This window comes from Bos indicus x Bos taurus, chromosome 4 (assembly GCF_003369695.1).
Source record: "Bos indicus x Bos taurus breed Angus x Brahman F1 hybrid chromosome 4, Bos_hybrid_MaternalHap_v2.0, whole genome shotgun sequence".
NCBI classification, from domain to species: Eukaryota; Metazoa; Chordata; class Mammalia; order Artiodactyla; family Bovidae; genus Bos; species Bos indicus x Bos taurus.
In genome coordinates, this window is record NC_040079.1 from 2,620,256 (window position 1) to 2,636,332 (window position 16,077).

A 16,077-nucleotide genomic window follows, 5' to 3' on the forward strand; every position below is an offset into this window, starting at 1 on the left:
CTCACCTCACCCCCTCAAAACTATTGTTTCAGGATAAAATAAGGTAAGACGTGTCCCCAGACTGATGTTTAACAAACAATCCAGAGGGATTCTGCCGTAGCTCACACTGGCCAGGAGCTCCCTTTGAACCGGTCCTCAGGACATGGGGCATCTTTGAATCTGCATGGATTTAAGTTTAGCCGCCTCGCCGTGAGTGTCCTTTATCCAAGGTCCAAGGGGAGACCGTCCTCAGCCTTCTGGATGTGCCCAAGCCCTTTAATCCCCAAGTGAGAAAGCCAGGGGCTGTGCTGGGCTTGGACCTTGTACAAAGAGGAAGACGCTCAGAAGTGCACACATGGACACTCACATATACACACATGCACTTGGACACACACTGAGACACTCATGCACACACAGACCCACATGCACACACACACATGCACACACAGATACACTCGGACACACAGACACATACAGACCCACACGCACATATACACATGCACACATGGACACACACAGACACATACAGACCCACATGCACACACACACATGCACACACACATACACTCGGACATACAGACACATACAGACCCACACGCGCACACACACATGCACACATAGACACACATGGACACACAGACACATACACACAGGCACACATAGATACACAGGGACACACAGGCACATGTGCACACGCACACATAGACATGTGTAGACACAGGCACCCAAGGACACACACAGACACACATACGTACAGACCTGCATGCACATATGCGTATAGACACATACACACATGCACACATATGCACACATATTCACTCACATATACACACATGCACATGGACACACACAGAGACACTCATGCACACATACACATGCACACACAGATATACTCAGACACACAGACACATGCACATAAGACCCACACGCACATACACACAAGCACACATAGACACACGGGGACACACAGGCACCCAAGGACACACAGGCACACAGACATACAGACCTGCACACACATACATACACACATGCACACGCATTCACTCACATACACGCAGCCGCGCACCAAGACTGTTTCTGGAGGATGGAGAGCTGGGCTTTAGGGTCTTGGGGAGGCGTTCTGGGGGAGGTGTCAGTCTTACTTTTTACTCTATGCTTTTGTTCCTTTCCGATTAAAAAAAAATCAGGTGAATATGTTACTTTTTCTATTTAAAACTATTTTTAAAGAAAGGGATTCCTTTGTGGCCAGCGGGACGTCTGTGTGCGCATGTCTCCGCAGTGAGGGAGACGAAACACCTCGAGTTTCTGCACTGACCCTAGTCTCCGTCCTTTGCCTCTGAGAGCTGAGACTTTCAGACGAGATCTCACAGGGTGACGCAACCGGCAAGTGCCACGGCAGAGTTCCCGTGGGTGACTTTTCACTTCTAGTCCAGGAAAGCAGTTTGCAGAAATGGTTAGAAATGGATACCTATTGTGTTTTCAGAAGCAAGACAGTGAAAGACTGGCAGATTTGGGAGGTGAGGGGCGGAAAATTGTAACATAAGGACGCGGATATGTATTTATGTGATCTTTAGCTAAGTTGATAGACAAGGAGTCATACTATCATCACTGGGATTTACTGGCTCTCTTCCAGGCAGTCTTTTTCAAGTATTTCTTTGAATTTTTATTCAGAATCACAAGAAAGTCCCCTTTAAAAAGCCTGAATTAGAGAGGTAAGTTTGCCTGATACGGACATGGAGTTGAATAAATACTGTTGGCTGAGTGAACACATTCCCATCACCTCCATCCGCTGCGGTTCTTACTGCCTTTGCCCTTTTAAGCACTGCCACTGTCTTCTCTTCCTTTTTTTCTAATCTGCAAAATCCTTCCGGGGTAAGCCGGCAGAGGTCAAAGCTCAGAAGCAGCGTGAAAAGGTCGCCCTAAATCCTCTCTTAGAGTGATTTTTAACAACGATTGAGAAATTGTAACATTTTTCACATGGATAGTTGTATTTCAGTTCACCTAAAAATGTTTGAAAAGCAAACTTTCTTACAAGACTAATAGAATACTTTTTAAGATGAGAAATCAAATGGCAGTGCCAATTTTCTATTTAATTATGAAAAGAAAGTATGTATTTTTTAACTTTAGGAAGTCAAATTAGGTTCAATGACCCCCATTTGGAGTTCGTTAACAGTGATCCATTATGCAATTTTTCTATACTTTCAAGTTTTCTACATCGTTTAGCTGAAAACAGGCTCCAGAATTTTTTTAAAATGTGATTGAAATTTTAATAGTTTTGAATTCTAGGAAAAATTTGCCCCAAAATCACATTATTATTTTATTATTTCTATTCTTCTCACAATCTGAGGATATACTTTATGTTGACATAATACGTCCAGGAATAAAAATAGGAAACACTTGCAAAATATTTATTTCAAATAATGACTTTTTCTCAGTATTCAGATTAAAGGAGGCAAAATTTTGATGTTGTTTTCATAAATTTATTGTGTCATTTGTGGTAAATTGTGCTGCAGTCTTTGTATTTTTGCCCCCAAGGTTTTATTGATTGCACAAATTTACCTGTTTTAACATCAAATTTATGTAGCTGAAAAAGCTAATATTAATTCTGTTATATGTTGGCTGGCTTTGGCTCTCTGAACAAAGGCTGCTTAAAATCTCTCTTATTGATTAAGTCCAGATGGGATTCATTTTTTTCTGATATACAGAACACTGGAAAATTTATCAACCTTTGTTATTCTTCATCGAAATGAGCTTCTTTAGATTTCTAATTATATTGTCCAATAAAACTAAACCGTCAATGCTATTTGCATATTATATGAAGAAGTGTCACACAACAAACTCATAGCAGTCAATTAACATAAAAGCTAATTATATATCTCATCAACTTACAAGAGTTTCTGAATTCATGGTCTCCCTGTTGTAGCCTAAAGCAAAGGGGGTTTGAATTTTCACTTCTAAATATTGACTTTTAACTAATATCAGAAGTGATTTCAGTATTTTTATGGATGAAAAGTTAGTGATTAAAGTAGATGTAATATTTGCTATAATGCAATTAAATTTTTTACATTAACGACACCTCCAGAAAGAAACCTTTGCAACAATGTGAAACTAAGCAGGTTAAGTGCTGGTTTCCTATCTCAGGGACATTCCGAAATAAGCATCCAGATAAGTAAGATTTATCTGAGATTGTCAGGCTGTTATGAAGGAGACAGCATGCCACAAGGACAGTGTTCACGTCCGACTGTGGACTGTAACGTAGTCGTATCGCTGCCTGATTGTGATAGCTATCAAGCAAGACATTTGCTACAAGATTAGCAGGGACATAGCAATGGACCAACACGGAGAGCACCCTGGAATTGACTGTTATTAAAGTGCTGTCATAACGGGCTGGAGTAATTCCCGAACTCCAGCTTTCTAGAGAAACTGAAGCCCAAACTTTCAGCTACCCTTTTCTGTTTTCAAGTTGGAATATGAGTACCTCCTCCCATCCCCATGTCATTGCTCACAGAACAAGCGCATGGTCAGAAGAGGCCTAAAGGTAAAAAAAAAAAAAAAAAAAAAGAGTCACAGCTTGGTTTCAGAAAGAGAAAAGTTAGGATTTTACTCTGAGAGTGCACTGAGACAGCAAGGAAATCATAACGGATTGTTTTTGTATTCGTAACTTACACCAAACGAGTCCATGTGTAAAAGTAATGGCTGGTGAATCAGTTTTCTCCCGATACAATGATGGCGGCCTTTTTCATTCATATTTTAATGAGGTTAGTATCTCTGAGACCCTCCTTCCAGGACGGAGGCAACGCTCCCCTAAGACTACAATAGGAGTTGCTTTATTGACAAGTACTATTCAAAATCTTCATAGTATAGAAAGAAAGCCTCGGTTTTATTCCACTTGTCTCAATACTTATTGCACTCTTAAAATCAAAACACTTTGAGGGGAGAAAAAGCCTCAATTATTCCCCGAACAGTCTTTAAATTTAGTGAAAGTAGTTCAGCTAAGTGGAATCATTTAAAACCCTAATTGTGTGCATTTTAAAAGTGGAATCATGTTAAACCCTAATTGTGTGCATTTTAATAAACGTATAAAGAGCTGCCATGCATAAGCATCTTTTTCTTTAAAATCTTCTCGCAAAATCAGATGCTTTGATTGGGATTTTAGGTCAATTTTTTAAAAAATATTCCTGTGGAACGAACTCTACTAGTCTCCTGCTGTGTGTTTTTCTTTCTTGCTCTCAGTGAAGACTGTAAAACGGCATTTTCTGAGCTCTCTGCCAGCAACATGTCCTGCTCTTTCTATTAAAGAACGTTTACTAGAAAGAGCCAGCTAATTACATCAAAAAGCCAGTTAGCCTTCAAAGGCGTATGAAATCCACAAAACTCACGTGTTGATCCCTGCATATCACATATTTGTGTTAAAATTGGTGCAATACTACTCTATTCAGACATACAAAATCCCACTTTCAAAACAAGAAAAACAATCCTGTTTCGTAGAAAGTTATCACGTGGCGATGGTTTTTTGTTTTGTTTTGTTTTAAAAAGCGCCAACCGGGAAATAAAATGGCTCTCAAAAGTAAGTTGTGGAAGGTCTCACGTTATTAACGTTCTGATTTGTTCAGATCTTATATACCCAGGGTTTTCGTACGCCGCTCAGAACATCAGGTCTGTTGTACAAAAGGATTTCGAAAGTGGTCTCGGCGCCACGGGAACTAGTGTGGCGTATTCGTCCGGGGTTCCAGCAGCACCCTCCAGCACGCAGAACCTCTCTCTCAGTGACAGCGTCTCCCCAACGCTGAGACTGGGGACTGGGGAGAGGGCTAGGGAGGGGCAGAGAGAAGGCATTCCCGATGACAGGTTTCTAAATGAAAGCGCCAGCTCTTCACTTGGAGGTTAAAGCGCCGCTTTGTTGACATCCAGGAAGTGCTAGGAGCCTCTTCATATGGACCAGACCAGGAGAGACACAGCATCACTCGCCTGGCAGAGTGAAGACCATACTCATTCTGTTCACGATCTGCTTGACTAATTGTAATTTAAGAACTGACTTCTCTTTTCTAGCTTTTAAGTCCCAACACGTATAATCTTTCGTCTCCGTAAGTCCATAAAATAGATTTGGTTGGTTAACCTATGTTTTTGGTTGTGTTTACAACTTATGAGGCTTACATGGCACAATTAGAAGTGTGATTCCATTGTATTTATTGTGTTTTTATTGTGCACTTTCAGCTACTTTTTAAAGGGTCTTCTGATCGTAGACATGAAAAAAAATCACTCCTTTAAAAAAAACCGATATTTTAGCGAATAAAGGATGTTGCAGTAGACTCCAGTTTAACAAACGACTTAATTGCCAAGTTGACCGCAGGGGCCTTGAAAGCAGCTCGGAGTCGGTCTCCAGGTTCGCGGGGAGAAGGTGGGAAATTTCACCCCCACGCCCGTGCTGGGGGCGGTGGAACGTTCCCGCGGTGCCCTGTCCCTGCGCACAGAGTTGGCTCCTTGCTGGGACCGGGGGTGAGCGCAGGGCCGCCGGCGCGGTCGGGGCTGCAAGCAGGTTTGCGCTCAGGGGCGCGGGGCGCGGGCGGCGGGCGGGGCGCGGGGCCTTTGTGCGCCCGGAGCGCGCCCGTGAGCGCCGCGCGGTCGCCGGCACCGGAAGGGTTCACACTGCGTCTGAAAGGGGGACAATGGAGGCGCGGTATATGCACAGCGCCGAAATCGAGTTCATTTGTGATCCGGCCCCTTTCACCCCGGTTGTCAGGCAAACTTCCTGCTTTGATCAGCAGAGGGTGGAGAGGCAGAAAGGCCCGCGGAGGCCGGGGCCGCGGCGCGCCCGCGGCGCCCTTGGCAGGTCCCCGCCCCCTTCCGGAAGGAGCCGCGGGGACGCGGCCTCCTGCACCTTGACCTGTCTAGACGGCCCCCGAGTAGGGTTTTTTCCTTTTTTTGTCCCTGTTACCAAGGGCGCGGGTGCTCTTTGACCCCCGCGCGGGGCGGACGTGGTGGTCACAGGGTCCCCTGAATCCTCGCCGAGGGAGAGGGGCGCGCGGAACCCCACACCGGCTGCTCCAAAGACGACGCGCCCGCGGCCGCGCCCCGCGAGCGGCGACACGCCGTCCGCCCGGCTTCTCCCCGCCACGCGGCCCCCGGCCCTGCCCAGGACCCCGGCGGCCGCCGAGGGGCCAGGCGGCTGCGGAGCGCGAGCCCGGGCCTGGGCCCAGCTCGAGGGGTGCGCGGCGTAGAGACCGCCCGCGCTCCGGCTCCTGTCTGTCGGTTTCTCGCAAGTAAATAGATAATAACAGCCCTTCTCTGTGGCTCAGAGCCTTCTTCTGCATGTTCCGTGATTTTCAGAAATTATCTCCTGTGGAAGGATAGTTGCTAGTTTGAAGAGAAGTTTTTCTTCTGATCACTTCCAAACATAGGCACCTGTTAAAAACAGGAATTTAAGCTAACCTCTTAAATGCTGTAAATAATATAACTGGCAGTTATCGGACAGGAAGACTTTTGCACGCGTGAGGGGTGGGGGTGGGGTGCTGCCACGTGCATTCAGGGCGATGGCTCTTAGGTAACACTAAGTCAAGTTTCCTGCCTTTTTTGTTTTTGTTTTTTTCTTCATAGATTCCCTTAGCCCAGTCGGAGGCATTCCTCACAGACCTCCTGGACAAAGTGTGCGAGCGGATGAATGACTACAGACTCGAAGAAGACCCCGTGACGAAGGAGAAGACTTTCAAGAGATTTGCTCCGAGGAAAGGAGACAAAATATACAAAGAATTTAAAAAATTCTATTTTTATTCAGATGCTTACAGACCGTTGAAATTCGCGGTAAGCTCTTTTTCCGCAGAGGAATTCTATGCTCCGTGAATGTGTTTTTGGTACTTTAAAGGAATTTCTTGCTGTTTGGGATTTTGTTGAGTTTCCAGACAGGCCCATTAAAATGTTGTCTGTTAGCGTTGCTGTTCTGCTGCTTTCTCGGTGTTAACCAGGCGCTCAGTGACTTGCCTTTCGCACACTGCATGGCCGTGGTATTTTCATCTCGTGGAGACCCTTAAGTGATATTTTCCAGAAAGTATGTTACAAGTCCTGGTGACTTGCAGGCACCGTTTGCAGGTCGCTTTGCTCCCGGGGACGGTGGGGAAGGCGACTCAGTCGGTCCCATGGGCGGGCAGCTCTCATACAGGCTCCCGTGTCAGGCATCAGGGGCTGTGGTTCTGAGATTAAAACCTAAATGAAATGAGTGCTGTTTTCAAATACGGATAGCCACTCGATGGAGGGAGAGTGACGCACATCACTTTTTTCTCCTCGGGCTTCACAGAAGAGGGAGAATTCTTTCTCCTCCGGAGTTAATTCAACTACTTTAGCACAGACTCGGTTAAACAAAGGCTTAGGTATGATCGTGGGCCTTGTGGCACATTTCCTCCCTTCATGATGTTTATTTTACTTTAACGGTGGCCTCTGACTCGGAATGTGCCTACCAAATATATGGCAAGAGATTTCACTTGACTTATGCTGTTGAGTCAGACCCAGTGATGGGAAAGCCTGTTTAAGAAATGTCTGTGATTCACGCGGTGGCCAAAATGTCAGACATGCCGACCCCCTGATAGAAGGGCTGCAGCTGACTTTGGAAGATTTCGTTTTAATTAAAAAGCCAAGGCAATAATTCAGGGCTGAAGATACTGTAGCAGGGGGACTGCAGAGAGGAAGTGTGCTTATATTTCACAGGCCTTCCATAAGCACGTGATAGTGGAAGGTAAATATTTTTAAATGCCATTTAAAATTTTTTTGAGTCTCACTTAATGAACTTGGAAAATGAGTTCCAAGTCTCCAGTGAACACCGTTTAGCATTACGGTTCCTAAGAGTGTAAGCTTGTGTTTCCCCAAGGCAGACACATACTCCAGTCAGAATTTAAGGGTTTCAGAAGCATGGGTACATTTGAGCACCCTCTTTTCAGAAATGTCAGATTTGGGGGCAGAGGGTGGGGGGAGCGAAGTGAATTTATAGATGGATCTCTAACTGTTAGAAAAGAAAGTTTCCTGAGTGACTGACAAGCCGTTATCCGGAGTGCAAAGGAAGATGCGTTTGCGTTTTCATTGCTGAGAAAGCTTAATTGTTTTCACATTTCAGATCCTGCTTTAGAACCGCAAAATGGATTGTTATGTTAAATATAAAGGAAACTGGTTTAACCATTTAAAGGAGCCATGTTCTTTAAAGTTTCCAAAAAAAAACCAAAATAACAACAACAAAAACCCACCAAAAAAGTGAACACTTTTCAGCTCCATAAGTAGGAGCGCCCGCAATCCTGTTCCTTGAATTCCATTCCAGTTTGAGGAAGAGGAACAAATAAGAAGAACCATTTTCCTGCCTTACCCTCGTCTTTCAACATGACTAATCAGCCAGCTGCAATTAGCATTCTAGGGAGAGGGTTAATCCGATGCAATGATGTCTTAAACCAAAGGGCTAATAAAAATGGCCCACCTTGGTAACATGATGTTTTTAGCTAATAAAACGATGACAAGCCCTTCCTAGCAAGGTGTCCTGTGAGCGCACATCTACCCACGTCTGTTGTTGTTCTGTTCCTGCAGTGTGAGACTATAATAGAAGAGTTCGAAGATGAAATACTTTCACTTATCACCCAGGAGGCACACCAGCTCGCTGACACGCTGTGCGGTGAAAAGTCAGGTACTGTGTCTGATGTGGCATGTGCCCTCTCCCAGGCCCACCCCTCTCCCACTCAGCAGCTTTTTTTTATTTTTTTCAAACCGAGCCTCTGTCTCCCTGCCACCGGCCAGCCTCTGCTGAATCAGAGAGGACTCCGTGTGAGTGGAAGCAGACAAGCAAACTGCAGGGCTGCGAGGCCTTGTTGCTTGCACTTCTGCGCCTCGACGTTTTTAAGTGAATTCAAACATGCTTGACTTCCAGCCGGGAAGGAGCAGAGGCTTGGTCAGCCCTGCCGGGATCTGGAGCACTTCTCCTTTTAAACTTGTAGAGCTGGGTTCTCCACCCTGGACCAGGGAAGGATTTCTTAATGACTTGTCTGCTCACCTGCCCCAACAGAGAGTGGGGTCTCTTTAATAAGAAATTTGTAATGTTTTCCTGTTGGTTTATTTGGTGCTGGAATTTTTTTTTTCAAGTTCCTTTCCCCAAATATCTACTTCTTAAAACATTTTTTTTTTCTGGTGTGGAAAATAATATTTGATTCGTATGTGTGTACACATACATACACACGACCAGAAGCTAGAAAACAGTACCCAAACATTATTTCCTATATACAGAGTTGAAACACAGGATCACCCTGACCCCTCCTGCTTAAACACAAGCCTTTAGCCTGTGTCATTTTGATACTTTAAAATAGGTTTATAAGGTTGTAGGACAGGTTGCACATTGTTTTCAGATATCTTTGAAAAAGTGAGCGTCATATATGGAGACAATTGAAAGCTGGGGAAATACTTTTATGCAATTATGGAAGCTTCAGATGTTTAGCAGCAATTGTTTATAATAAAATATAATATACCTGCATCCATAGGATCAAATTTAGTGCCAAAGTCCTTAAAATAATAGTTACTGCGATCTGAAGATAAATATTTGTCATTCGAAGTTATTGAAGAAGAAAGTAGTAGATTTCCATTAACATGGCCAAGTTTTCTTACTGAGTAGCTGATGGGATTGCTCTCTGTTTAAAATCCAGTTTGGTTGGGAGTTTGCAGAGCATGGTGAAATGATATACTCAGGATATGGCCAGGAATTGCAGAGCTTTTCCCACTGATTTTGGATATGTACTGTTGTAAATGGTGAACATCACATAATTGAAGTGAACTTCACATCATCACAGTTTCCCAAAGAAATTGCTTTTGAAGGTTTTCAAGCAATTCAGAGATGAATGTGTCTGTTAGGATGTAAACAAAAACGTGATGAACGAGATTGGGAATGTTTGTTTCTCTGTTTTCCCTCAAAGGGTTTGGGCTTGTCATAATCGTCTTTGCTATGTGAATACCCGCTCAGATATTATGGAAGTCTGTAGAAAGTTTTGCCAACTCTTTATGGCAGGAGTTGCTTCAAATAATAAGATTCTGAGGAAACACTGTTTCCAAGTGCAGCAGTTTGGCTTAATTTCAATTATAGTAACTATCTCTTTTCATTCCTTCCGTATGATTATAATTGGAAATAAAAATTGATATTATCCTAAAGAAAATACAGTATAAAGCGTAAACTTAAGATATGTGCAGTATTACTAGTGTAGAATAAAACACAATCAAGTCATTCTTAACAGTGTCGATTTTTAAAAGACTGATGAAGTGTTTACATTGTAAACGTAAGTATCAGCGCTCCAGACCTATTGCCAAGGCGAGGGAGCCACTCCAGAGGCTTCCCCGCCACATGGCTGCTTCCTAGTGAAGGGGGTGAGCGTCTTCGGGCTGTTTCTCTGTGAGACATACTTACGGGTACTCTAAACAATTTATGGATAAAAACTAGGAATCCATTAATTCTAAAAAGAGGCAAGAGTCCCCGCCCCTCCTAACTGCCCCTCACCCCCCGCATCATTGAAGTAAGTAAACCACATAACAAGGTCAGGGGTTTTCCAAACTTAAAAATTATTGTCAGGAAAAAGCTGAAGTGACACAGTAATGAGAATAATCCTAATTCATGATGCAGCCAACAAAGAAATAGTATGTTTTAACATATCGGGATGGTTTTAGAAATCTGTGTAAAAGGTGAGGCTCTCAAATCATAGAGAAACTCCAGATGCTTTTAATGTATTCTGAAATACAAGTACAGTAAGTTTCCTATGACAGCATGAGGGTCAGCCTCTGTTCTGAAAAGATGAGGCTTTGTTTTATCCTGTTCTGCCACAGCTTCACTGCGATCCCTCTGCACGTTTAAATGATGCTTTAAAGAGATGACCGTGTGTGTGTGTGCGTGTGTGTGTGTACCGGAGGTTATGAAACTACATTGACCAATACTTTACCTGTATACTATGAACAAACACTACACTGAGGGCTCGTAAATTGTCTACATTGCTTTTAGGGAGATTAATAATCTTTTCAAAGATAGATATTTTTAGAACTAGAAGTTTGGTTGGAAGGTTAATATACTTTATATACACCTTATATATTTGTGTGTGAGAGAGAGAATTTTGCTTTTTTTCTAGGTAAGGTAGACCTTTTCACTTTATTTTTAATAGTTAGCATGGGAGCAGATCAGTGCACATTCACAGACTTCAGCATTTCAGCTTTAGAGGTATAAATGACCTGGGAAATTTCTGTAAGGCATTTAGAGTGTACATCATGGTGATTTGATATGTGCATCCATCTAGTTAATTAACACACGTATGATTGTTTAAAATATAGGAGTCTAAGGCCCACCCCTGTACACAAATAAATGGGGAATAATGGAGAAAACATATGTTAAAGTTAAGATGACTATGTTTGGCTTTAAAAATAATACTTCTGTGAGATTTTCATAAATGTGTTACCTTTTCGATGAGTGGGAAGCATGTCAGTGAAGTGCTGTGGGTTTGCAGGTGGGCCTGCAGACACCACTGTAGTCTTATTCAGTGGCGAGAAGAAAAATTATCAAGTGCACTCTGTTTTAGGGGCGTGAGACAGCAGTAGTGGTAATAGGTTATTTCTTACGTATCTCCTTTCTTTCCTAGGCAGAAAATAAGAGTTCATTAGACTTTCCTAGTTGAATGTTTTGTAGCACATGACCCAGGCTTCTCCAGATTGTCATTTTAATGTCTTGAAGTAAAAATGGTATTTTAAAATCTTAATAAGATACAAGGTCATGATTAAAAAGATGGCTATATTTCACTCAAGGTTAGACATGTCACTCTAGATTATGGATGAATGGATTCTTTGGTTTGTGGAGGTATTCATTAGGAAGAGTGAGTTTATAAATATAAATACATAAATATGTTTTATATACACATCACTTCTGCTTTGGTATCAAATCTTAACATTTAAAAAAATGAGACCAATAAGAATTTGTGACATGAACATTTTGAATGGCTGCCTAAGGAATAAGGTCTCAAGTGTTCTGAAATGGTTAGCCTGCATTTAAAGTAAAAGCATTTTGACCTTTCTGTATAGACTTTCAAGCATTAAAGAGGGTAGTAAATTCTGATATTAAAAATAATTACTTTCAAGGGTAATACATGATACAAACCAACACAAAGGCTAGCCTATTTCCTATTTTAAATAGATTATGTAGCTAGAATAATCCATAACCGAGTCTAGAGAGCTGGCATTCATTGCTTCCAGTGGGAGATGTGCTAGGGATCCAAGCTTCTCCGCACCTTGGGTTAAGTGCCCAGCGCACTGATTCCCTGTCTCAAGTTTTCCTTAAATACTCCCATGGCCACAGGCAGGAGGACACAACCCATGGGCTTTGTTTCAAAATGCTCCAGGAAAAAAGGCTGGCAGTGCCATTGGAATAGCAGTGGTTGAGCAGTCTGCAGCAGAATAAACTGCCTTCTTCCCTCTGCAGAATAAACTGCCTTCTTCCCTCTGCAGAATAAACTGCCTTCTTCCCTCTACTTGTCTGTGTTTGAAAATGTCCGTAAGAAAGTTTTTTTTCAATGTGCTTCCACAAGAATGTGCTTTTGCAGAAAGTACGCGACCTATGGGCTGATGTTAAATGTGAGAGTGATGCCATCTAATTTTTTCCCCCAGGTCTGTGTGAAACTCCCACTAACCACACTGAACTCTAGGAACACCCGCCCTGCTAGCAGAGAGGAGTCACGTCACAGCCCCAAGGTCAATGTCCGCGTTTCTGTCTTCATGTTTCTTCACGAGAAGAAGCGCTGTGTCTCTTTTTCATACTGCAGGGCCTTGTGTTTGATACTTTATTGAATATCTCTTCTTTGGCATCTTGCAAGCCCCACTTCCTTCTCCAGGCATAGTACATGAAACAGTTACCTTTGTGGATTTTGGTATTTACAAACAGGCTTGGCAGGAAAGCATCTAGTTTAGTAATAGGACAAACGTGAAGACATTTCATAAATGAAATAAGGATTTAGTAACATGTGCTGCATAGTCCATGCACATATAGATAGAAGTATAGTGTCCTGTTTGATAAGGACTTGGTTTGATTTCACAAGTACTTGATTAGTCATGAAATTAAGAAAATGCATTGCCAAGTTCCAGGCTAATTTTCCTGGGCTGTATGGCTATCACCGAAAGAAACGAATTCACTTTATGTCAGGAATGAAATTTAAATTTCTAGAAACCTTAAGTTTAAATACTTTCTAATTCCTAAAATTTAACCAAATGCATAAAAAGCAGTGAACACTTTTATAGTGAACAATTATATTGGCCTTTCTAACGCACGCCTTCTGAATTGAAATGATTTAGAAAGTTGATTTATTATTCATGTATTTATTATCATGTATTCTTAAAGGCTGACACCAATAGACACGTTTATTTTGCTGCAGACTCTCCTGTCATGCTTTGTTTTTTAAAGATTTTCACCTAACATTTAGCATGTAGATTTTACTGCTGCTGCTGCTGCTGAGTCGCTTACAGTTGTGTCCGACTCTGTGCGACCCCATAGACGGCAGCCCACCAGGCTCCCCTGTCCCTGGGATTCTCTAGGCAAGAATACTGGAGTGGGTTGCCATTTCCTTCTCCAATGAATGAAAGTGAAAAGTCAAAGTGAAGTCGCTCAGTCGTGTCGGATTCTTCGCGACCCCATGGACTGCAGCCTACCAGGCTCCTATGTCCATGGGGTTTTCCAGGCAAGAGTACTGAAATGGGATGCCATTGCCTTCACCAACTATTGTTCTGTCTATGGATGTTTTTGTAGGTGTGGAGATGGAAGGAAAGGTGGAAACTTACAGAAAATTGCCTTTTGACCACCTTAATAATGGAGTGTAGTAATCTCACTCTTAGAGATTTCATTGTCTTTGGGAATCTAATTTCTTGGAGATTTCACTGTCTCTGTTAAATTTACATTTAGTGGAATAAAACTTTAATTGTTTAAAATGTCAGGGCATGCTTCACACACACGTTTTAAAGAAGAAATTCTCGTTGTTATTGCTGAGAAATTTACGAAGTGGGTTGATGTTCCGCCTCCCAAAGCAGAAACTGTTTGCCACGTGTTCCATGGTTACCTAGAAAGCACATTACTTAAACCGTTCAGCTGACGCTTCGGGAGAAAACAATTTGTAAGTTTAGAAAAATTGGCCAACCTGAAGAGAAGGAGGTTTCCTTTCTCCCTTTCCCACCTCAACTTGTGTTAAAAGTCAGGCTTCTGTGTTAACGTCATTCATTCACTGAGAAAGTTTCTGATTTCTTAGCGGATTCAGTAGTGTGTGGAGCCTACATATTATAACCCGATGCGTCTGTACCGCCTGCAGCTGACAACAAATGGAAATGGGATTTAAGAATCATTCGCGTCATTTTTCAGGATGATGGGAAAGCTGCCTTAAAACATGGTGCCTAAAACTTTAGTAAACTCACCTATTCAAGTTTCGTTCACGTATCAGATAATAAGCCATAAATGTTTTCCTACCTTTGACTTCCTTGGTAAACACACTAAACTGTTTCTTCACGGGAACATGACAGAGACACTGGCAGGAAGTCCCTGTTGAAACCGTAACACTTGTGTGTGTGTGTGTGTGGGGGGGTGTTGCTGGCAAACCCTCACACACAGACAGTGCCCGTGCCAGTCATAGAATTTAAGAGAGTGTGGGCTTTGGTTTCCACCCTGAGCGGCCGTGGGGAGGCCTGCCTTCCCTCCACTGATGGTGTTTCTCGTGGATGTTGATGCTTCTGCTGTGACGAGAACCACACGCTTCGCCTCTGATGGTGAATATCTCAGGTTTTGCTCAATATGGCTATTCAGTTTTTTTCTTATTTCCTAGTAAAAATAATCTTGTCTCTTAACAAGATTTTCAGTATCTCATGACTTAGATATTTTTCTTTCCAGATCAAACTTGTTAAACTCATGTAAACATTTGTGATTGCTGATTAAAACTACATTTGAGTCCTGGATATGAGTCACTGCGTTTCTTACGGCTGTGATGACTCTTAGGTTTCCCTCTGGGTCGTGGTGAGGCTGTGCCGCTTTTGCTAATGAAAAATAATGAGAGAGGAGCCGCTGGCTCCGTCTTCCCTCCAACCACGTTTCTGCCTTTTAATGACTTTTATTGACCAAAAACCAAAACAAAAGCAAAAAGCCAGAAAAAAAGGAAAAAGCAAACAACACCTAGGGTGTAACAGAAAAGTTTCTCAGAGCCCCTGAAAAGCAACCAAATACTGAGAAGAAATTCCCAGAGAAAATGTTGGGGGAGGTTTACATTACTTATTAAAATAATGAGGAGAGAAGATGTGTTTGAGGTGGATGGTTTCAAATTGCACTTGTATGAGATGGTTTCTTTGGGTCTCCGTGGAAGACGTCTGTGAGCCTCTTCTCATAAGAGAAGGACCACATGGGCTGAGATGCACAGCTTATATTTTGGTACATGGATTACTATTTGCAAAGAATAAGCCAAGACCAATGAATCTATTTCACTGAGGAGTGGAGAGTGGAATAGAGCAGAGTCCCAAATGGGAGCAATCGATACTTGATTTACTAAGACAAGCCCTAAAAAAAGAGAGTCAATAGCTGGTTATATTTTTTATACCTCTTTCTCTGCTTGGTTGACATTTATTCACATATGTAATAGTATGATCTAAATAAATATTTTAAACTGTATATCAATCTATCTTAAAATTCATGTTGTAATGAATATGAGAAAAAGCCAGCCTTTGATGTGATTGTGTATCCTGTGTTAAACTCTAAGGCAAATCTTTGAGGTAATCTTTAATCTTGACACCCAGTCCATAGCATATTCCATGGGTTTATACCAGAATGCAATTAACAATATTATATAGTCATGATAAAAAGGATACCCATTAGATATGTGCATTTTTTATTGTGGTCTTTAGCCTACAATTTAATCCCCCTTTATAAGTTTCTTAAATTCCTCAGATTATTTGCTTTTAGAGCAAGGACTTAAATAAATGAAAGGTCAAACGCAACAAATGAAATTGAAATATGAAAGTCGTAGAAACTCGTTGCCCATGAATTACCCAGAAAAAGAGGCAGGAGATGACATGCTTCTCTGGGGGTCCTGCTTGGCACCT

General features: G+C 42.2%; 1 protein-coding gene across 2 annotated transcripts in view; it reads left to right on the top strand.

Annotated features, from left to right (window-relative positions):
• Window positions 1-13,512, top strand: part of CNPY1 (canopy FGF signaling regulator 1) — a 43,597-nt gene extending 30,085 nt beyond the window's left edge. Inside the window, exons 1-4 of one of the 2 annotated variants that reach the window (XM_027538495.1) lie at window positions 5,805-6,239; window positions 6,574-6,777; window positions 8,536-8,632; window positions 12,622-13,512. In XM_027538495.1, the coding sequence (XP_027394296.1) occupies window positions 6,634-6,777; window positions 8,536-8,632; window positions 12,622-12,659 (279 nt within the window). In that variant the 5' untranslated portion in view covers window positions 5,805-6,239; window positions 6,574-6,633 and the 3' untranslated portion in view covers window positions 12,660-13,512. Of the gene's footprint in view, window positions 1-5,804; window positions 6,240-6,573; window positions 6,778-8,535; window positions 8,633-12,621 lie in introns of those variants that run through there. The other variant, XM_027538494.1, reaches the window with a different exon arrangement.
• The last annotated feature ends 2,565 nt before the right edge of the window (window positions 13,513-16,077 follow it).